The 24,469-nt window shown below is 39.9% G+C and overlaps 1 protein-coding gene across 2 annotated transcripts in view; it reads left to right on the top strand.

Annotated features, from left to right (window-relative positions):
* Positions 1 to 24,469, top strand: part of LOC149180784 (putative peroxisomal acyl-coenzyme A oxidase 1.2) — a 473,981-nt gene that overhangs the window by 197,852 nt on the left and 251,660 nt on the right. For both annotated transcript variants that reach the window (XM_089416295.1, XM_089416296.1), the window contains one exon: positions 14,803 to 14,923. In XM_089416295.1, coding sequence (XP_089272421.1) covers positions 14,803 to 14,923 — 121 coding nt within the window. The remainder of the gene's footprint in view (positions 1 to 14,802; positions 14,924 to 24,469) is intronic.

Raw genomic sequence — 24,469 nt, 5'->3', positions numbered from 1 at the left:
ACTTGCTAATCATCAACCCAAAAAATCTAGGTGTGTATCCAAAACAAAGCTCAATGATCAACACCACCTTTCCAACTTCTAGACATCAACACAATGTGCCAGCTAGATGTCATCCGAGGCAATGCTTCACTCACAAAGCCTCAACACCCCTTGATCCAACAGATCAAGAATAACCAATCTCTCCCAATCAAACTTGACTGGTAACTAGCATGCTATCGAATTCTTCGAGAGATTCATCTGTACAAACACAACTCCAATCAATAATATACTTTCACATGTACATAATCAAATACAAAACTTCGGGGTCTTTCAGGCAACAAATGTTGCTTCTCAACCTTCCATAATAGGACTATCAACCGAATCTTTGACAGAAGATTCCTCAATAATTTATTCTTCCTACTTCATATGCAACAACATAATCGGATCTTGCTTTCCTTCTATTAGCAGCACCTCAAAATGCATTCTCCAATTTCCTTCTCCTACTCACGGTCCTCACTAAAGCTTATGGCTATTAGTCCTTGTCTAGTGCATGACACATGAAGCAGAGAATCATATCTGTCACTCCCTCTTCAACAGAGAGGATCTAATCATTCCTATACAAGGAATATTCTCAACCATCCTCTTATCCTAGGGAGATTCCTTTCATTCGAGCTCCCTCTTAACCTAGGGAGTTCTACTTCTTCTTTTCGTCATCAGAGAATCTTTCGTGGCTTCCAACCATTTCATCAGAGTTTATTATCATCCTCATCATGCTTGTCACATCGAGCATCTTCACCAAGTTGAAGATTATGTACCAGCACAACGTGCTTGTCACATCGAGCGTCTTCACCAAGTTGAAGATTGTGTACTTTCATAGCTTAGATAACAAGTACAACCAAACCTATAGAACAATGATGTTAGTCATATCAAAATCACGGAAGCATTTCATCTTTATACATGTCAGATACACAAACTCAATTACAAACAAGAGACATATATTCTTCAACATCTTGCTAGGGACTTTATTATACACCCTAGACTACTTCATAACAACATTCATTCCATCTAGGGTTTCAATGTGTCTTCCAAGGGTATGACATACCTTACTACAACACATAGTAAACCCTAGAAACAATTTACACAAATATAGATCTAACCACCTTTCATAATACATATGTTAGACTTCTCACTAGGGATTCATACAAATCCTAGATTTCATACAAAAGAATCAATCAAAGTCAATCACAACATAGTCATTAACTTGACCAGCTTCCACTGGGGTTAGTTCCAAACCCCTAGATTTTCCAATCAACCATCAATCAGTCACTAACATGACCAGCTACTACTAGGGTTAGTTGCAAACCCTAGATTTCCCAACAATCATCAATCTTAACCAAAAATTCAAATTTCAACAAATACACATCTCAAGTTATCATATAGTTGACATTCATCAGAGATAACTAAGGTTCAACTCCAAAACCCTAGAATTCACAAATTCACCAAACTTATACAAATCTCAAATCATCATATTCCAAAGATTTTACTTTGACTAAGGTTTAACTCCAAGACCTTAGAATTCCACAATCTCAACAATCATTAAACACATGCATCTCAAATTGTTACATTTCACACTAGACAATATCACTACTAGGATTTAACTGCTAAACCCTAGATTTTTCAATTTCAACAATCATCTAATAGATTTCAAACACATACTAGACAATTTTAACTTCACTAGGGTTTAGCTATAACACCCTAGATTTTCAGATATCATCATCCTAGAATCTCAGACAAGGACTTCCATTAAATCCTAAAGCTCATGACCATCAATGACTAGGTCAACACATATCTAGGAATTCATAACCATACATAAGCATATCATATGTCCAACAACATTAATACATCTTGTCCTAGACCAACCTAGGATTTCAACCAAAAGGACATATCTATATATGCCTAGACTTAATCATCATGTAAATATATATCATGTGTTAGTCAAACCCAACTTCACAACAATATCAAATACGAGTTAGACACACAATCATTTTGATTACACTAAGGTTTGATCCGACAAACACACACATACCAAAGAGAACATTTTTAAGACAATGTAAGGGTCTTGCTCACACATTCCACCAAACCCCAATGAGCTAGGGTTCCAATGTAGAAACATAGCAAACCCAACATTACCAAAACTTCAAAGGTTTGGGATTTTAGACCTCATCATTCAACCCTGACAAGTTAGGATTTCCAGATCACATCAAAATCCCAAACAAGACATCATCAATAAAACTTCAACTAGAATTTCACAATCATCCTAAGCAGCTTAGGATTTCAGACATTCACATTAGCATACCCTTCGGTTAGGGTTTTCTAGAACATGCCTAGGGTTCTACATAGTCAATCAAGAATATGAGTGGGGTGGGTAGATTTTATCAAGCGCTGAATCACCCAAACAAGAATCACTAAGATTCAATACAACTAGTCATAACAAGGTTAGTAATAGATCATCAAATGAATAATCCTTTTAATCAATGTATTCAAAGCATACCTTTGTTTCTTGACTAACCTTGTCTTGAGAGATCCTCCTTCTTGCAGATGTTTTTCCTAGTCAAGATAACAGAGGGAGAAAGGTGATTAGTATTTAATATAATCAAAACTAAATGAGTACATGAACCCAAAACTGAAAAGACATGAGATACTTATCTTTGAGAGTTGTTGAGAGCTCCCTCCAAAGCTTGAGGGAAACCTACAAACTTAAAGCAATAGAAAAAATGTCTTTTCCAAAGATATGTTAAAAACCTATAAATTCTAAAACATATAAAACAAGTTATGTAAAGCAAATGACTTAATAGTGTAAGTCCCTAATGTCGGATTCTTCAAGCTTGACTTTCTTTGAGTCTCCTTCAGCAAAGATGGTTTGATCTCTTCCTCTCTTCTTATTCCTTGGATTCTCGGGATGTCACTCTTGTAGTTACCTTTCTTATGACATTGATAGCACTCTATCTTAGACATGTCAACTTTCTTCCTTGGCCCCTTCGATCTCTTTCCTTTATGATGAGCAACATAAGCATTTGATACTTCTTCAGGATTGGCAACCATTGAGATCCTTAATTCTTCTTGACTACATGTGGTCCATAATTCTTCAAAGGTGGGAACTACCTTCCAATTGTTGAGACCTGAAGCAAATGCACTCCAAGTGGGTGGTAATCCTAATATAGCAGTGATCACCAATTCTTTTTCTGGAACAATCTCATCGATGGCCAAAAGATCATCCCTGAGTCTAGATATTTTCACAAAGAAGATTGCTACAATATCTTTTTTAGTCATTTTCGTATTTCCTAGATCATTATTCAAACTTGCTACTTGACCAATGTTCTTAATAGTGAACAGCTTCGACAAGGCTTCATACATCTCCTCAGCATGATCGATGTTAGCTATAAATGGGACAAGATTGTCTTTTATCCCTTCTACCATTAAAGTCATAGCCACCAATTCCAGATCCTTGAATTTCGCTTTGTCGGCATCACTGGGTTCTTCTGTAGGCTTCTTTACATTTCCTTTTACCAAATCCAACACCTTGTTCTTCTCAAGGATTAGGTCAATCCTCTTCTTCCAAGATTTGAAGTTAGATGCTCCTTCAAGCCTGTTCTCACCCTTGATAGAGTTAGATATCTTTCTTGAATATGATAGACTCCTTCCCTGAGATAGTGCCTATGGATACATATTCCTTTTTCTTCTTTCTTCACCAAAGCTCCAATACCATGTTGGAAAATCAGAAAGGCAGTAAAGATTTTCTTGATCTTTGATAATTACTTGTGATGTTTCTTATTATTACGATTCTTTATATCTTCTTTATTTAGTTCATCAAGCAATTACCAAAACCAACAACACATAAAACAATGGACACAAGATGTAGGCACATGCCAGGGCAAACCCCCCTCGAGGGGAAAACCCAGTCAGAGTAATTCTTCCTTTCAATAGTATTCTTTGAGACTCTTCACCCTAGGCCAAGACTAGACCTTCCACACCAAGTCGGCCTCCAGAAGTTCAACCTCTTCCCAGCAACTTAGACTATGCATCGACTTTTAGCCATTGGCAGCTTCCGGCAATAGTCCAACTTGGAAGGCTTCGATCTCCCAATCTAGAGCACGAAACAAAGAGAGACCACTACCAAAATTTCGTTTTTCCTTGTCTCCTTAGACTCCCTCAAACTTGCATTCACTTCAGCTTCCTGACAACAAACTTCGCACCTTTTTCCAGCTATAAGAGAACTTCACACTTCTGCCCAGCAACAAGAGAGTTCAAATTTGATGAGAGAGAGATGCTCCAAATGAATTCGATGTGCTTCCTTTTGTAGGCTTCTTGTGGGGTCAAATGGGTCCTTAGGCCAACTTGATCTTCTCTTAGGCCGACATGATGTGGAGGTTACATAATTCATATTTGACTCAATACTTAACCTTTTTACATGATTCAAAAGCCCAAGAAGGGTCTCTTTAAATGCACAATAATTTTATAGATTCAGAATAAATCCTAGAAGTCCTCAATGGGGACTTTGATCTAAAACATGGTGACCCAAGCATGAAACCCATGCTTTAATAAGTCACAACAATAATAATAAAAATTCCTTTCTTTATTCTTTTGACAAGTACATTACATGATGACTCAAGTACATTATTGAAGTCCGAACATAGTTACTTTTTCCCACACAAACCTCGGTGAAATTTTTTCTTCAATCTCTTGGCAATAAACAACTCCACAACTCACAAAACATCCAAGCTCAACCTTTTCACAGGAAACAACCAGTAAACCCCAGTGCAAGCCCAAGAAAGAGAATATTTTACACACCAAACTTCAACACTTTCAGCCCTAAAATTCCCAAGAGAAACTCTTCCTCAAAGGATTTTTTCTGCAAAATATCTGGCCCGGAAGACACCAACCTCAAAACCTCACAAAAACTCTAACTGTGTCCTTTGGAAATTCATACTAGCTAAATATGCTCTGCAATAATCCACCAAAAATGCCGAATCCTGCTCACAATCTCTCTTCTAGAGCGACACTTGAAGTTCACTGAAGAAGAGTTGGGATTTTGCTTGGAAAACCCTTGTGCTAAACAACACTGATTGGCTTGGCTAAGCAGCTCAAGCAAACTCTCCAATTCTGAAAATGAAATGCCAAAATGACGCCAAGAATGGGGCTCTTCCTTCCTTTTATAATTGCTGCTCACCTTTTGCTTGGGGGTTCCACTAATTCAACCCTGTTTTCTCATCCCCTTTTGCCTTGTGGTTCGATTTCCCTAGGGAGTTGAATTTCCCTTTCTTGATCCCCACAACTTAATGCCGCTTCAATTTTTCTTTTTCCTAAGTTGAGCCTTCCTTTTTCTCCAAAATTAAATTAAAACCTCCACAACTTACTTTTGCCTAAGTTTTATTTATCATAACATTATATTAATTGCCAAAATTGCAAAATTGAGAATTCCCTTGGCAAAATTTTAATTGGGGACATGACAATCCTCTCCTCCCAAATGTTGCTTGACTTCAAGCAACTGCACTGGTGGATGCTGTAGAATTTGTTCTCCCTCCCAAGTGGCATCCTCCTCTGGTAGGTCCTTCCACCTGACAAGATATTCTCTGATAGTCTTGTTCCTAAGCTTCCTCTCCTTCTCTTGCAGTATGACCTCAAGTATTAGAATTAGATGTCCCTCATCATCCAGGGGTGGCAGTTCTGCTATAGCTATAACCTGTTGTCTCAAGGCCTTTTTCAGGTAAGACATGTGGAACACATTATGCAACTTACTTCTTATCAGTGTTGCGAAAATCGCGATTTAATCACGATTTTTTGACTCAGTCAATATTATCGCCCGATTTTTACAAAGTTTTTTTTTGGAAAAATTCGCTGAAAAAATCTCGACCCTCCGGGACAACGCATTTTATAAGCAAATTGATGAGTTTTATTTCTCATTTTTAGCAGACAACAGACTTGTTGGAGAGCTGAGGAGGAGAGGAATGCGTCTACTAGGGCAGAGGAGGAGAAAAACGGGAGATTTTAGCATCCCAAGCAAGCGAACTTCATGTTTGGACCAAATTTCTTCGGCAAACTGTGGTTTTCAGGTATGGGAACCAAATTTGGCCATTTTGTTTTGGTTTTTTGTTTTTGTTTTTGCCCGGGTTTCTATAACCCATTGATTATCAATGATTTTTGAGTGGATTTGATGGTGTTTTTTTTTTCATTTTTGTTGCATAGAGTGGAGAGGGTTCATTTTGGTCAAAAATGCAAAAACTTGATTGTTAGATTTATTAGTTTAATTTTTTCTTGTGCTCTATTTTTTTGCATCATTTTTTATTGGGTTTGAATGTGCATTTTTTCTATTATTGTTGAATTGAGTTGAGGTTTTTTTTGTTGTTGTCAAAAATTCAATATGTTGTGTCATGTATGTAATTTTTTTTTAATTTTTTAATTTGCAATTCTTATTGTTCCATAGGTTCAACTTCAAACTTCATCTTACATTAAAACTCAAGAGTTCAACTAAGTTACAAACATGCCAAGGAAATTGGACCCTCTGTGGGAATTTGGTGAACCTGATGGAGGGTTTGATAGAATAAACTTGTCTTGCAAGTTGTGTGGGCAACATATGTCAGGGGGGGGGGTTTATAGGTTGAAGTATTACCTTGCACAAATCCTTAGACGTGATGTAGGGCTTACACCAATACAAATGCGGAAATCATCTGAAGAGCCATGAGATCATTGGAAGAATTAGAGAAAGACAAAGTGACCAAAGCAGATTTGAAGAAGCAACTAGTAGGGAGTGTGTTAGGATGTGAATATGGAAGTGGCACTGGGTCTATTTCAGCATCAATGTCTACAACCAACCGTGTAGCTATCTCATCATTTTTTGCTCCTAGAACCGCGGCTGGTTCACAACCATCTATCACTTCAATGCTTAAAAAAAGGAGAAAGAACAAGCTGACAAGTTATTGGGCAAGTTTCTCCTTTAGAGTGATATTCCTTTCAGCGTTGCAAGGAATAATCCATTTTTCCAGCCTGCTGTTGATGCTATTACAATTGTTGGCCCAGGGTACAAAATCCCTTTTTATGATGACTTTAGAGGCCGCATTCTTCAAGATGAAAAGGTTGACCGCACCAAAAGATTGGAGGAGTTTAGGGCATCATGGGCACAAACAGGATGCACTTTGATGTCAGATGGTTGGACCAACCAAAATGGGAGAACCCTTATAAACTTCTTGGTTAATTGTCCCAAGGGGACAATGTTTATGAAATCTGTTGATGCATCTTCACATATCAAAGATGCAAAATTATTATGTGATTCGTTGGATGTGTTTATTTTGGAGGTGGGTGCAGAACATGTTGTCCAAGTCATAACAGACAATGCTGCAAATTATGTTGCTGCTGGCAAGATGCTTATGGAGAGGCATCCTACTTTATTTTGGACATCTTGTGCTGCACATTGTATTGATTTGATGTTGGAGGACATAGGAAAAATTTCCTTTGTCAAAAATATTGTTGACTCATTAAAAGCATTACAAAATTTATATATAATTATGCATCTGTGCTTAACTTGATGAGAAAATTCACCAACAACGAGTTGGTGCGCTTTGCCATTACACGGTTTGCCACCAGTTTCATATCTCTTCAATCCCTCTTGAATTCTATGTGGGATGTGAAGAGAATGTTTCTTTCAGATGAGTGGCATGCTTTGACATTTAGCCGCAAACCAGAGGGAGAGGCCATATGTAGATTAGTTTCATACCAAGAAAACTTCTGGGTGGGAGTGTAGGAGGTGTGCAATGTTACCGAACCTTAGTGTGGACTATCTGTACGATTAGAGACACAAGAAAACTAAGTCCCCAAACTCAAAATATCTTTCCACACGGTGCCTGTCTGCATACATCTTGTGCTGATTCTGTGCTATCTGCAAGTTATCCTTGAGAGCCCTTAGGATCTTCTGGCTCTCATGTACCCAATCGTTTGCCCATGGGGTTCGACTATCTACAAAAATCATGTCAACAAACGACAATGCATCATAACCATAAAGGGCGCGAAAAGGTGACATATCAATGGACATATGGTGAGTGTTGTTGTAGTAGTACTCTCCCATGTGAAGCCACTTCACCCATGCGCACTGCTGCCTCTTCACATAATTTCACAAATACCTCTCCAGCCATTTACTGACAATCTCTATTTGCCCATCTGTCTGGGGGTGGTAGCTAGTGCTAGGAATGAGCTCAATGCCCACCAATATGAATAACTCCTGCCAAAAACACCCCCATAAACTTGGTATCCCGGTCACTAATGATGGCCTTGGGAAGACCATGCAGCCTGAATACATCCTTGGGGAAGAGCTCGGCTATCTTTGAGGCTAAATATTTGGAGGGAATGGCGAAGAAGTGAGCAAACTTGGTCAGTCTGTCCACTACCACATTTATGCAATCACGCCCCTGAACTATTGGAAGTCCGGTGATAAAATCCATAAATACGCTCTCCCACTTCCTCTCTGGAATAGGAAGAGGCTGAAGTAAACCGGTCAGATATGTCTGCTTCCCCTTATTCCCTTGGCAAACATCGCACTCCTGTACATGCTTTAGAACATTCTCTTTGAGGCCTGTCCAAGTAAAACGCTCTCTGATGGTCTTGTAGGTTTTGAAAAACCCCTGATGGCCTGCTATAGGTGAGTCACGTGCTGCATGCAAAATCTTCTCCTTCAATTGTGAGTCTGGCACCAAATATATCCTATCCTTATAATATTATGAGCTCCTCCATCGCTTGGTATTTGTCATCTCCAAAAGTACCATCCAACATCTCGCATGCCTGTCGATCCTTAGAGTACTCTACTAGCAATTGTGCTCTCCAATCTTGGGTGATGTCCATAAGTGAGAGTGTCGCGGGCCTCCTAGATAGTGCATCTGCTACCACATTATGCTTGCCCTTGATGTATTCAATCTCAAAATCAAAGGCTTGTATCTTACTCACCCACTTTTGGTGCCTCTTCTGAAGCTCCTTCTGCTCTAAAAGGAATCGAAGACTGTTGTGACCAGTCTTCACCTTAAACCTATTACCCACCAAATAATGCTGGAACTTGGCCAACACATGCATTATGGCCAACATCTCCTTATTGTAGATGGAATATAATATCTCATGTGGCTGTAGCTTCCGACTCTCAAATGCAATCAAGTAGCCTCCCCATGTCAGAACTGCTCCAATACCCTCTCCAGATGCATCGCACTTCAATGCAAAGGGTCGTGAAAAATCTGGTAAAGCCAAATCTGGACAACTGCTCATCACCCGCTTGAGGCACCCAAAAGCCTCCTGCGCCATGTCTGTCCATGCAAATGCTCCCTTCTTCGTCAAGTCTGTAGTGGGTGCTGCCAACTTGAAAATCCCTTCACAAACCGCTTGTAGTACATGCATATGCCTAGGAAACCCTGCAACTCCGTCTCATTACTGGGTGTAGGCCAATCCAAGATAGCCCTAATCTTCTCCTGATGGAATTTGACTCCATCCTCTTCGATCACATGCCCAAGATACAACATCTCTGCCAAACCAAACTCACACTTGGACATCTTGGCATAGAATTGCTACTCCCCCAAGATGTGCAATACCTCCTCCAAGTGTTGCAAATGCTCCTCCCATGTCCTGCTGTAAATCAGAATATCATTGAAGAATACCATCACAAATCTAGGCAACTGCTTGCGGAACACATGGTTCATGCAAGACTGAAAAGCAGCCGATGCATTGGTTAGCCCAAAGGGCATCACCAAGAACTCAAAATGCCCGTAATGACATCAAAATGCAGTCTAAGGTCATCCATCGGCTCATCAATGCACAAAATCGGGTATCTGTTCTTCATTGTCTTTTTATTCAGGGCCTTGTATGTTGAAAAGTGTAACTAGGTTCAGTATTCATAATGACATGTAATTATGATCTTTGTAAATGATGAAAATAAGAGAATAAAATTTTTATTGTAAGACTTGCTTCATGGGTTTCATGAGCAAGAGGTTTTATTTAGATGGCTCCCATTAAGAGCCTTAGGATTTGTCATTAAAGTCAAAGAGTCAATGTCATGTATGAAGAACCCTTCTTGGGGATATAACAATGTATATGAGTCTATGAAAATGTCTAGAAGCCCTCCAACGACAAGCACTGGTCCTTCTCTTGATGTCGACTTCAAAATAGAGAGTAAACTCATGTTGGCTCACCTCAAATAGACACACCTATTCGGATAAACATAGGTCGGCTTTTTTATGGAACAAACCACTATAAATACGTGGACAGACTCTTCGTATTTACACAATACGATGATTCAAATATCTCTCTCTGATGTTCGGATGAGGTTACAGTCATCAAGTTCGGATCTTTGAATTCGGGTGGATAGAGGTAGAGTGAAGTTCGGATACATCTCTATAATTTCGGATGGGCAGTAGCAAGATATCTTTGTGGAAACTATAGTACGGTGTTGTCTCACAGTCAAGGGAATTTGGATCCCTCTGAGATTCAGATCATAGAAAGGAGAATAGTTCAGATGGGTCAGCGAGGAGTGATGAAGGGACAATGAAGTTTTGTCTAGTGAAGGAGCTATTGTTTAGTGTTGTATCACTGTGTTTTAGTGTTGTTGTAGAGGTCACATTTTGGTGACATTACTTTGACATGTTTCGGTGCCATGACTAGTATATCTACAATTCGTTGAAGAGATGATCTCAGTGTGAAGAAGGTCGAAGAGGAAGAGGAGTCAAGAAGAAGAACAAAGAACTAGTGTCTTGGTCTTGGAGTGGCTAATAGGTCAAGGGTCTTGGTCTTGGTATTCGTCAATTGGAATCTCTATAAGAAGAATTTGTTCGGGTTTTCTTCTCAAAGAGTGAGAGGTTTTGGCCCTGGTTCATAGCCTACATCCTGTGTCTCTTGTCTATTTATGTTCATGCATTGGTAGCTGTTTGATGAAGAAGAACACTAATAATTTAAGCAAAGAGAAGATCTTAATCTAATGAAGTAAAAGATATTCACAAGCAGTTACTAATCAAGAGAAATCACCTAACTATTGATGCCCTTGATTTCTCAACACTATAATCAATGCACATGTGAAGCGTCCCATCCTTCTTCACCAGCACAACTGAAGAATCAAAATGACTAGAACTAGGTTTGATGTGTCCTAAGGCCAATAACTCCTTTATAGCTCTCTCGGTCTCATCTCGATATGCCTTGGGATGCCTGTATGGAGTAGTGATGATTGCATGCGCACCCTCCTCCAACTCTATAGTGTGCTCAAACCCTCTATCTGGTGGACGACTTGGAGGAATGCCCACGAACACTGCTTGATGCTTCTCTAGTAATGCCAAAATATCTGGATGTGGCTGCTGTTGCTTCCTTGTCTAAAAAATGCGCAACTCTACTGCCCATGCTATATCTACGTTTCAAATCGGCTTCCATCCTGTGGGTTGATACAGTCTGTGGCAGATATGAGTGCATACCCCTTAATACTACTAGCTTCTCGTTTGGCCCTATGAAATCCGTCTCCAGCTTCTTCCAATCAATAGTAACACGCCCCAAAGAATATAACTACTGGACAACCATCACTAAATTGGTATCCGACACAACAACCACAAAGAAATGACCCGTCATTGAATAATTTCCCATGGTCAGGGTCATGCTGGGAACATATCTTGTGCACTGCATGGTCTAATCTCCCAGTGCAGGCACTGAAAACCCCTCAAATGTCTCTGTGCATATGCTTCTCTGCTCCACCATCTGAGCATTAATAAAATTGTGGGTTTCCCCACTGTCTACTAACACTGAAACTCGCTATCCCTGTACTGTGTTCGTGATTCGTAGTGTCAAATACTTCAGTACTCCCCGAAGTGAAGCAATGACTCGTCTAGTAGGCAAAAGCAGTCCTCCTCCTTGTTGTGGCGGTGGTCCACCTCCCATGGTATGGGGTCCTCCATCTCCTGCGTCAAACTCCTGCTCCATCTCATCATCATGCTCGCTATCTGAATACACCTCAATGTAATGGCCTTTCCCTTGGTACACTTGTGCCCCGGTGCCCATGGCTCCTGACACGTGAAGCACAACTACCTCCTCCAGAAGTCCCCCCTAGTCTCATCCCCCTTGGGGTGCAGTGTGCCTGGCAGGTATAGGGGCCTTGGTCTTAGGCAAGGCATCAATCACGTCTTTGGATCTAGAGATGGCATCTTGCAATGTTGCATGCCTATAAGCCCTCACCCAACCACGTAGGGGCTCAACTACCCCCTCAATGAACAACATGATCAACTGAGTCTCTGAAATATCTATAACCATCACGACCAATCACTGGAACTCTGATATATAAGCCTCAGGACTACCAATTTGTCTCAGATGTGCTAACTCCCTGAAGTGCAACTCTGGATCCTTCCTATCAAACCTCTCAACCAACCTCTTGGTGAACTCAATATAGGAAGTAATGTGTATGTGTCCAAGAGTGATCAAGCCATGGTACCACCACTCCTGCGCATCTCCCTCCAAATGCAGGGTGGCAAATCGAATAGCATCAATCTCTTGCATGGGGTTCAAATGGAGATAAGTGTCCAACTTCTGGACCCATGCTCTAGCTGAGCTCTTGGTTGACCCATCAAAGTATGGAAGTGTGACCTTCCCTGCTACCTTCTGCACCTCATGGTTCGACTGTCCTCCTCTATATGATGTTCCAGCTCCGGTCTTGCGTCTCTCCTTGAGGTGAATAAACTCCCCAAGAGACATGGCATGCTAAATCCTGGGGTCTAACCCCTCATACTCATCAATCCCCATCTCCACAGAGTGCACCAAATCTGCAACAGGATCTGGTTCCCTCTCTCTCTTTGACTCATCCATGAACTATGGCATAGTGGGACGGCTAGCCTGGCCACGAGTAGGAGTATATGGTTGCTGGAATATATGCTCATTGGTGTGATGACTCCCACCTCCTTCTCTAGAACCTCCATCACCATTGTGCTAATGCTCAAGCCGGTTCTGCACTTGTAGGCCCAACATTTGCTACATCATATCCATCATTAACTGACCATGCCTCAACATTTGTTGATTTACTCTCAATAGCTACTCCATAACCTAGTTTTGTCTTGCTTGCCTAGGCTGTTCATTTCCTCCATTTCCTTCCTGACCCTACATGTTTACTCTAGCATTGTCAAACTCTGTATCAGAAAAGTGGTTAGGTTCTTCTCCTCTTCCGCGTCCTCTTCCTCTACCTTTGCCTCTGCCTCTAGACATCAATTTCTCTTGTGCCCAAAAGGTCTAGACATGAATTAATCTTGTGCCCACAGTTGGCCAACAACATGCTCTGATACCACTGTAATGTCCCAAACTAGGAAAAATGACGAATATCAAAAACATGCACTAAGCTACAACAAATTTTTTACACATGCAAGCATAAAATTCACATGTGCAAATAAAGATCAACGAACCATAGAACAAGAGCCATAAATCTGAGCCATTTTATTAAATTTTCAATTGGAACTGAGTACAATGGAGTGGAATGATAGAACTTGGGCTTGCTAATGCAAGCATGCAATACCTAGGTGAAGATCTAAGCAAAACTCCAATTGAAATGGCTCAATCTACCCAAACGCACTGCCCAGAAAATTCTGCTGTTGCTGCAGCTGGAGGCAAACTGTAAAATGACCCCTCAAATCTGCTCCAAAAATTCTGAAAAATTAGGAGAAGGCTCCTCACATCCAATCCAACAAAACCCAAAAAAATCTCACGCTAAATCCACAAGTCACTGAAGCCCCAAAATCTGCGTGTGGCTTTTCCCAGTTAGCCAGTGAGCCACAAAAATCTAACTTCTGAAAAATACTCAATCTTCTCGACGGGAAGCACCTCCAAACACCAGTGAAAAATCTTCTTCAATCTTTCGACAATAAACAGCTCCACAACTCACAAAATACCCAATCCCAGCCTCTGCGCAGGAAACAACCAGTGAACCCCAGCACAAGCCCAAGAAAGAGAAAATTTGGCTCACCAAACTTCAACACTTTCAGCCCGGAAAATTCCCAAGAAAAACTCATCCTCCTCAAAGGGATTTTTCTGCAAAATCTCTGGCGTGGAAGACACCAAATACCAGCTCCTCAAAACCCCACAAAAACTCTAACTGCGTCCTCCTGAAATTTGCACTAGCTGAAGATGCTCTGCAATAATACACCAAAAATGCCAAATCCTGCTCACAATCTCTCTTCTAGAGTGACACTCTAAGTTCACTGAAGAAGAGTTGGGATTCCGCTTGGAAAACCCTTGTGCTAAACAACATTGGTTGGCTTGACTAAGCAGCACAAGCAAACTCTCCAATTCTGAAATGAAATGCCAAAATGATGCCAAGAATGAGGTTCTTCCTTCCTTTTATAATTGCTGCTTACCTTTTGCTTGGGGGTTCCACCAATTCGACCCCCTTTTCTCATACCTTTTTCCTTGTGGTTCGAGTTCCCTAAGGAGTTCGATTTCCCTTTCTTGACCCCCACAACTTAATGCCACTTTAATTTTTCTTTTTCCTAAGTTGAGCCTTCCTTTTTCTCCAAAATCAAATTAAAACCTCCGCAACTTACTTTTGCTTAAGTTTTATTTATCATAATATTATAGTAATTGCCAAAATTGCAAAATTGAGAATCCCCTTAGCAAAATTTTAATTGGGGACATGACAACATTTTTGTACTTCCCCATTTGCAAAAGATTGGAGGCTTCTTTGTGAAGGTGTTTCTGTTGTGAATTATTTTGTCCCTTTCACATTTTAGGCAACTTCTAAACACACATGTATAGTATTAATGTGATAACATTTCATGTCATATTTTGCAGGTTGGCAAATTCCTTGTAAAGACGATTCTCAACATGAAAACTAGTTTGAGACCTCAGGGAACAACTCAATATCTAGCAGATCTAGACCTCCTCACAACAAAAGATTGTGAAGTATCAGATGGTATCTATAATGCATTTCTAGTAACTTTGCATATGATTTAATTGCTTTGAATACTCTGATTGCATTTTTATGTTTTCAACTGAGTAGGATGAGGACTACTTTTGAAGTGACGCCTACAGGATGTGCAAAACTTTAATAGAAAAAAAATGGTAGGAAAGTGCATTGGAAGCAAGTAGTGTTCAAATGGAAACTGAATAAACATTCATGAAACTTAAAATGATGGGGTTTTCTCAAACTATATGAACATTCAAATAAGAAATCTGAGGACAGGTTTGCTCATCTTTTACAACTTTCCTTTGGTTTGGATATTGCAGAATGGATTGCTAATGATATTGTGCTATTTGCTCTTACCAATCGTCATCTTTGATTGGTGATAGCTTTAGTACACACCAGCTTTGTTATTCATTTTCTCAGGAAGCATAGGAGATCACCTTCTCTTTGAAGACTGTATAAATATGAAGTAAATCTAAAATATATTAAATCTACATGCACATTTCTAGAACCATAGTTTCTTAACCCTGCCTTGTCCTTTTACCCAGAAAACATTCTGTAGATTTGGTATGGGCTTGTTGTTTGTTTGGACTACGTATGACAACACTAGTCACGTGCACTTTGATCCTTGCTTGGCTGGTTTGGAATGTGTTCACACCAATTATGAGTTGAGACAGACCACCGTATCCCTGATTAGTGAAGGGTTGAAAGACTATACTCTCTTTAAAAGGTGGAGACTAAGGGACATTTCATTTTTAGATGCCCAATTTACCATGAGATTTGTAGGTGGTATGACCATGTTCACAGAGACTCTGGTTGGAAATTATCTCTCACCTTCCACTAATTTGACCATAGATGTTTGTGTGTTTCATAGAGAGGTGAGCATTTAAGCACTAGACACCATGGAATCTTGACCTATTAGATTGATTACATCATTCCTTTGACCAATTTCAGTTAGTAGGGGTGTCAAGCTATTTGTGACTGTTGCTGATATTGTGCAGATAGTCATACAGTATCCCAGCGTTTAGACTATTGTGAGACTGGCTTACATTATTACATCTAGTGGTTGACATAAGGTGAAAATCTCCTGTTTCCTCATCCAGTGGAATGTATTCAACTTTTAATGAACAAATTTAAGTGCTTGGGATATTGGACCTGTTAACCCCTAAATTTTCCCTTTGCGAATTTGGAGGGTTAAGGACCAGCACATTTCATCAGGTTGGAGGTTCAGAGATAGATATGGGGGAGCACCACACACTTCTCCTCACTATGTGGATGCTCACAAGATCTAGAACAGCTGCCAGAAGATGAGTGGTCTACATAGTTGTTGGCAGGCATGGACACATGAGACTTCGAATTTTCCGGTTCCTTTCCTTACTGAAAAGCCCTTTTGTTTTGGAAAGGCTGTTGATTTGCCTGTATATTTTGTTGACTGTGAATGATCTTCTCAATCTTAACAACCTTGTTACTCAAGTCATTCAACAACCTGACAATCCTAGAAGGGATTTCTTTATTTTCAGGTTTGAGTTTTCCTTTAGACTCTCGTAATCCTCTAACTGGTAGATCTTGGGGTCTTATTTCTGTGGATCGAAAAGCTTCCTCATAGGTACCTGGGTCTTCCAAGATGCTTTGATATTCTTCTCAAGTTTTATAGAGGCAGCACATGCCTCTTCCAAAGTTTGTGGTTCCTTCTCTCGGAGCTAAAAACCAAGACTCATCAACAGATCGGAAGTAGTATGATAAAGCCATGCTAAGATTTGTTAATCAAGGTTGTCACTGATGTCAACATGGCATTGACCGAGATGTCAATATTTTTGAGATGCCTGGTTCTAGATGATGATGTCAGGACTCTTGTTTGACAAGGATACCATCAATGAAGATGTCAAGCCATGAAGATGTCAAACCATTAATGAAGAAGTCCTAAGGAGCCCTTGAACTAACTATAATGTTGCATATCTAAATCTTAACCCTTGATGACATATGGAGTCATACACTTGATGATGTCATACACTAAATAAATGACCACAATTGATGATGGCACTTGGTGAGGGTTGGAAGACTAGATGATGACGTGGAAGATCTCATTTGATGGTTGGAAGACTACCTTAGAACTTTCCTAATGATGTTGCACTATGACATATCACTGCACCATTATATGATGACACGAGATGATACACTCATTATTGGATACACTCATGATGACATAAATGCAACACTCCTACATGATGACACACTCATACATTGATAACAATGAAGAAGCCATGCTGTCCCAAACATTCCTCATGTTGTCCTAAACTTTTTATGCATAAAATTTAAGGATAGTTACAAATAAAATTATTTTTTGCCACCTTAGAAGCATCTTTCTCAATGGGACCTAGACCATCTTAAAGAGGATTTTTTCCTCTTTCCAATGAGTACTCACTTGCCTCCTAATTCCTTACCGTTGAAGAGAAATCAATTTTTGAAATCAACATATGTCAAAAATTGTCAAACTGTCCAAGCTGACTTGAGTAGGCTCATAACCCTTGGCAAAGAGACGTATCCCTTCAGAATATGGAAAAACCACTATAAATATAAACCTAAATTTTTCCATTCAAGCTCAGATTTTCGGTGGAGACAAGACAAGAGGTAGAGAAGCAGCCGCAACCTAGAAAAGCAAGGAAGACAAGTTTGTGGAATTGTTCTTGGGTTAAATACTCTCCCATAGGTTCGAGCTAGGAGCATTGAAATTGCCGTGGTCGAAGCTGTTGTAGTTGCCGTGGTCGAAGCTGTCATAGTTTCCGTAGTTGCCGTGGTTGCAATTGTCATATTTGGAGCTGTTGTAGTTGCTGTGGTTGAAGCTACCGTGGTCGAAGTTGCCGTGGTTGAAGTTACCATATTTTCCGTGGTTGAAGTTGCCATGGTTGAAGCTGCCATAGTTGCCGTGATTGAAGATGCCATGGTCGAAATTGTTGTAGTTGTCGTGGTCGAAGTATTGATTTATTGGGATTGGACAAATAGGGCTTGTTGAAGTCTTCTCTTGAGAATAGAATAGGGCAGGCTTGGAGAAATTTGTGAAGCAGCATATTGAAGATTTGTGGAGATCATTGAAGACCATGATGCATTGAAGCCATCATTAGGTGACCTTGAAGAAGTTTTGTTTGGGTATGATGAAGAGTAGTGGTGACACCTTCTAAGAGATCAAGGTTGTCATTGATGATGTAACGTGGAGACTACAATGAAGACTAAGTGAAGATTGACGTGGCTCGTTGAAGAGGACATTGGGAGTTGTGAAGTATAACCAAATATATCTTGATGAAGCTAAGGTTTGGAGCCCAAGAGGTTGGAGCCTCAAAAAGACAAGGTTGGTGCCTTGGAAGATAGGGTTGGAGCCCTAGAAGATCAGAGTCCTCAAGAAACCAGGTCGGAGCCTGAACCAGATATAGGGTTGGAGCCGTTGAGGTTGGTGCCTCAAAATTGATGAGGCTGGAGCCTTGGAAGTCCAAGTCGGTGCTTGGCGAATACAGGTTGGAGCTTGGGAGATTGAATATCAGTGTGTTCATCTAGTGTTGGAGCCCTACATATATTGTACTTGATTTATTGTAAAGAAGAAATTAATAAAAGCCTTTGTTCTTATTGTCATTTTGTGTTCTAAATATAAGTGATCTAACTGGTAAAAGTAACAATTGAAAATAAATACTGATTCACCCCCCCTCTCAGTGTTTCCAACATTGGTATCAGAGCCAATACCTTCACTCAAAGCCTAATAGCGTGAAGGTTGATCCTTAGAACACAAATGGCAAAGCCAAGGAAGAAAGCCTCCAATCCTTCTAAAGATGTCTCTTTCTCAACCGCGAAAAATGAAGACAATCAATTTGGGAAGGTTCCATTGTTTAATGGAAACTTTGATGTATGGAAGGTAAGAATGAGAAATTTCTTAATGGCTTAAGGCATTGAAGTATGGGAATCAATGATTACTGATAACATGATGAATGGAGAATCCAAGGAGTACAATGCAAAAGCGATGAAAGCAATCTTGAATGGGCTACCAGATTCTATAAAGGCCAATTTGGAGAAATGTTTGTCAGCAAATGATATATGGGACAAACTTCATGACCTTCACTTAAAAGGAGTGTTGACCATGACCTCTAGTCAGGAAGATGATGGAAAGCAAGAAGGAAATCCAAAACCCATCAAGAAAGCTGAAAATAAGAGTAATGACATCAAGGCCATAAAAGACCTAGAAGAAGAAGAAAGTAAATAAGACTTTGAAGAAGATCTCCTGACTAAACTTATAGCTGCCATGGAAGAGATTAACAATTTGAAAAAGGAAAATGAGGAACTTAAGAAGAAAGCGCAAGATGGTGACCAGGACAAGACAAAGAAGGAAGTTGATCTTTTCAAGCTTCAAGTACAAGAAAGGGATGAGGAGCTCACCAAGCTTAAGGAAGAATTTCATCAAAACAAAAGAAAACATCATGAAGAAGTCATATCCACGACAAATCAATTGGATAAGGCAAAGAAAAGAGAAGAAACTTTGTCAAGCCACCTTGAACAAAAACACAAGAGTTTGAATAAACTTGAAGCAGAGATTGGTCAATACAAGGAAGAGGTCTCCTCCCTTAGATCTCAACTAGAATAAGCAAGGAGACAAGCGCAAGGAGCTGAGAAGGTGATGGAAGCTTTGGCATGCATAGAAGGACAAGTTGATGAAGAAAAAAAGGAGAGAAACACCATGACGTGCCAACTAGAAGAAAAGGAAGATGATATCACCAAGTTATGATAAAAAATCACTTCTCTTAAGGCCCAATCATGTGAATCAACCAAGATGAAGGAAGAAATGGAGATCATTCTATCAAAGATGGATAAAGAATGCAAGAAAATGAAGGAAGAAATCATCTTTCTTAAAAAGGAAGTTGACTTGCTGAATAAGAACTTGAAGAGTTCTCAAACCCTAGATGACATTCTAAGTCATCAAAGGTCTCCCCTTGATAAATCAGGTCTCGGCTATACAGGTGAATCCTCAAGCAAGAATGATGCAAACCCTAATGCTTCAAACAAGAAGGCTGTGAGGAAGCCAGGAAGAAATGTTGATGCTCCCAGTTCTAGCAAAGGCAAGGAGAAGAGTGAAGACATTAATGAAAGAAATCCTACTCCAAAAAGACTTGCAGATGGTGTCAAGAATACAAAAGGCAATGAATATCATCAAAGAATCCCAAGGCAAAAAGACTTCAGAAATACATCAAGGAAATCTCCATCTCCCAGGTACCAAAGTATATTTCTTGGTTATTGCTATTCTTGTACAAACTTTGGGCACATTGCAAAAGATTGTAGGGCATATCACAAAGACAAATATAATGGTCCCTGTCAATCTCCTAGAAGCAATTTTGCAAGAAGAAGTCATGATTTCTCATTCATGAACAAGATGGAGTGCTTCAATTGCCATAACATTGGACATATGGCACGTGATTGTAACTTGACTTGGGTCCCTGAACAAGCTAAAACCATGACAACCAAGCCAGAAAAGAAAGTTACACAAGTATGGAGAAGGAAGCAAATTGAATCCGAAAGTCTCTTGAACACTCCAACCAACAACACATGTTGTTGATATGATAAAGTCATCCTTGATATTCCAAGTGTTTGATAATGAGACTCTGCCAAAGGAGACCATGCATACTGTTAGGGGGAGCTTATGATTCTTAATCATTCTTGCAGAAGCTATCCGTGAATGGGCCCTATGAAATTCTTGATGAGTCACACATGGACAATCATCTTTTGATAGATCATCTCTTGGGACCAACTCCATTGAAGAACATGATTCCTTACTCATTCGTTGGACTATTGTTGAAGATTTCTTCCATTTGATCACAAGGCAGGGGGAGTTGGTTCATCATATGAAGAAATGTAAACACATCTATCATGGACCACATTGCTAGAAGGAAGAGCACCACGACAGGGGGAGTAACATAGCTATAAAGAACTACTTTTGATAAAGAAAAGAAGTAGCTTGACAGGGGGAGTACTTCGGCACCCCATTTTCCATTGATGTCAAAGGGGGAGAGAATGTTGGAAGGGCAAGAATATTGTCATCAATGACAAAGGGGGAGAGAATGTTGGAAGGGCAAGAATATTGCCATCAATGACAAAGGGGGAGCTTGTTAATCAAGGTTGTCATTGATGTCAATATGGCATTGACTGAGATGTCAATATTCTTGAGATGCCTGGTTCCAGATGATGATGTCAGGACTCTTGTTTGACAAGGATACCATCAATGAAGATGTGAAGCCATGAAGATGTCAAACCATTAATGAAGAAGCCCTAAGGGGCCCTTGAACTAACTATAATGTTGCATATCTAGACCTTAACCCTTGATGACATATGGAGTCATACACTTGATGATGTCATACACTAAATGAATGACCACAATTGATGATGGCACTTGATGAAGGTTGGAAGACTAGATGATGACGTGGAAGATCTCATTTGATGCTTGGAAGACTACCTTAGAACTTTCCTAATGATGTTGCATTATGACATATCACTGCACCGTTATATGATGACACGGGATGATACACTCATTATTGGATACACTCATGATGACATAAATGCAATACTCCTACATGATGACACACTCATACATTGATAACAATGAAGAAGCCATGCTGTCCCAAACATTCCTCATGTTGTCCTAAACTTTTTATGCATAAAATTTAAGGACAGTTACAAAGAAAAATATTTTTTGCCACCTTAGAGGCATCTTTTCTCAATGGGACCTAGACCATCTTAAAGAGGATTTTTTCCTATTTCCAGTGAGTACTCACTTCCCTCCTAATTCCTTGCCATTGAAGAGAAGTCAATTTTTGAAATCAACATATGTCAAAAATTGTCAAACTCTCCAAGCTGACTTGAGTAGGCTCATAACCCTTGGCAAAGAGACGTGTCCCTTCAAAATATGGAAAAACCACTATAAATATAAACCTAAATTCCTCCATTCAAGCTTAGATTTTCAGTGGAGACAAGACAAGAGGTATAGAAGTAGCTGCAGCCTAGAAAAGCAAGGAAGAGAAGTTTGTGGAATTGTTGTTGGGTTAAATAGTCTCCCATAGGTTCGAGCTAGGAGCGTCGAAGTTGCCTAGGTCGAATCTGCTATAGTTGCCGTGGTCGAAGCTACCGTATTTGAAGTTGCTGTGGTCGCAATTGTCATATTTGAAGCTGCTGTAGTTGCCGTGGTTGAAGCTACCATGGTCGAAGTTGCCATAGTTGCCGTGGTTGAAGCTACTGTAGTTTCCCTGGTCGAAGTTGCCATTGTTGCCGTGGTCGAAGTTGCTGTAGTTGCCGTGGTTAAAGCTGCCGTGGTTGAAGTTGTTGTGGTTGAAGTGTTGATTTACTGGGATTGGACAAATAAGGCTTGTTGAAGTCTTCTCTTGAGAACTGAATAGCGCAGGCTTGGAGAAGTTTGTGAAGCAACATATTGAATATTTGTGGAGATCATTGAAGACCATGATGCATTGAAGCCATCATGAGGTGACCTTGACGAAGTTTTGTTTGGGTATGATGAAAAGTAGTGGTGACACCTTCTAAGAGATCAAGGTTGTCATTGATGATGTAACATGGAGACTACAGTGAAGACTAAGTAAAGATTGACAGGGCTCGTTGAAGAGGACATTGGAAGCTATGAAGTATAACCAAATATATCTTGACGAAGCTAAGGGTTGAAGCGCAAGAGGTTGGAGCCTCGAAAATACAAGGTTGGTGCCTTAGAAGATAGGGTTGGAGCCCTAGAGGATCAGAGTCCTCAAGAAACCAGGTCGGAGCCTGAACCAGATATAGGGTTGGAGCCGTTGAGGTTGGTGGTTCAAAATTGACAAGGTTGGAGCCTTGGAAGTCCAAGTTGGTGCTTAGCAAATACAGGTTGGAGCCTGGGAGATTGAAGATCGGTGTGTTCATCTAGTGTTGGTGTGTTCATCTAGTGTTGGAGCCCTAGATATATTGTACTTGATTTATTGGAAAGAAGAAATTAATAAAAGCATTTATTCTTATTGTGCATTTTGTGTTCTAAATGTAAGTGATCTAACTGGTAAAAGTAACAATTGAAAAGAAATACTAATTCACCCCCCCTCTCAGTATTTCCAACAAGATTTAATCTAATGCAAGGAGCAATTTAGGTTGAGTTGACATGGAAGTTGAGAAATTTATTTTTCTCTCTCCTATTTTCCCTCCTTATTCCCTATTTTCTGTGCTACTTTCTCTCATAGTTTTCCTCTCACTCATTCCCCTAAATTTTCTCCCATTTTCCCTCCCCATTTTTCTATTCTTCCTCCTAAATTATTTGCCCTTTTTCCTCCACAGAAAAGAAAATCAATTTAAACCTAAGTCACTTGACACGGGGACACGGGACATGAAGGACACGGGGATTCAAGTGTCGGACACGGACATAGACACGTTGACACCTCGGAACAGGACACATTATATATATATATATATATATATATATATATATATATTAGATATTTCTTACACAAATTCTCATTCATGATACAAATTCATTGATTCAAACATAGATCTTCATCTAGATGTAAGTTTTACAAAGTAACATTATGCATACAAATACAATTGTGACATAAATGATAAATCATAATACATATTCAATTCATCAATGATCCAATAGGAGAAAGACAAGATACTGTAGTTTTCTCATTAAGTCATCAAAATCAAAATGTGTTACATAGGTAGTACAATGCCAATGGCAAATAGAAATAGCAAATACAAAACAACTACAAGTCTACAAGCCTCAAGGCAGTAGGTAGCTCATGAGTCATCAATCCTCATCATCAAAATCAACATCACTATACTCATCATCATGGTCACCACTGCTCTCCTCTGTTGCATCCTCCTCCTCTGTATCCAAAGTCATCTCCTCATCTGTTGGTGTGGAGGATGACCCCTCTAGAGTATCACCATTATCAAATGTGACAGGCTCTAGCACTGGCTCATTGAGATCCATGTTGGCCAATGCCAACTCAACACTGTTGTCCATACCCAATCATGGAATCTCATCCCTCATAAACTTCTCCTAGGATGGGTTGGTCTGTATCTGCAAATCGAAGCAAAGAAATGATAGGGTCCATGATCTGAATAAGTAGATCTACCCTCTCCCACCAAGCATCATCTAACACTGTGTCCTTCACTCTTTTAGAGGCTGCTTGATCTGTCTTTTCCCAAAAAGACCAAAACTCTGAAATAACCATGGCCCCAAGAGCTGTCTTGACCTCCCTCAACCTCTTCAACATGATGAATGAAGAGGCAAACCATGTATCCACAATCTTCAATAATGATAGATTGGTGTACTCGTAGATAGTGAGGGAATTTGTATAATTTTGTACAAAGTTGTTGATATGTCGTGCATCCTCAATATTGCTTCCAATCCAAAGCACATCAGAAGCAATAGATTTAAGTGCCTAGTTCAATGAATGGACAATGCAAGGTGCCCAAAACACTTGTGGATATTTAGCTTCCACAATCATGCTAGTAGCCTTGCAAACAGGTGCATTATCTATAATGATTTGCACACAAGAA

This window comes from Pinus tabuliformis, chromosome 3_2 (assembly GCF_031772625.1).
Source record: "Pinus tabuliformis cultivar Carrire ecotype Pingquan chromosome 3_2, CPIR1, whole genome shotgun sequence".
Taxonomy (NCBI): Eukaryota; Viridiplantae; Streptophyta; class Pinopsida; order Pinales; family Pinaceae; genus Pinus; species Pinus tabuliformis.
This window is presented reverse-complemented; position numbering and strand designations above follow the sequence as displayed.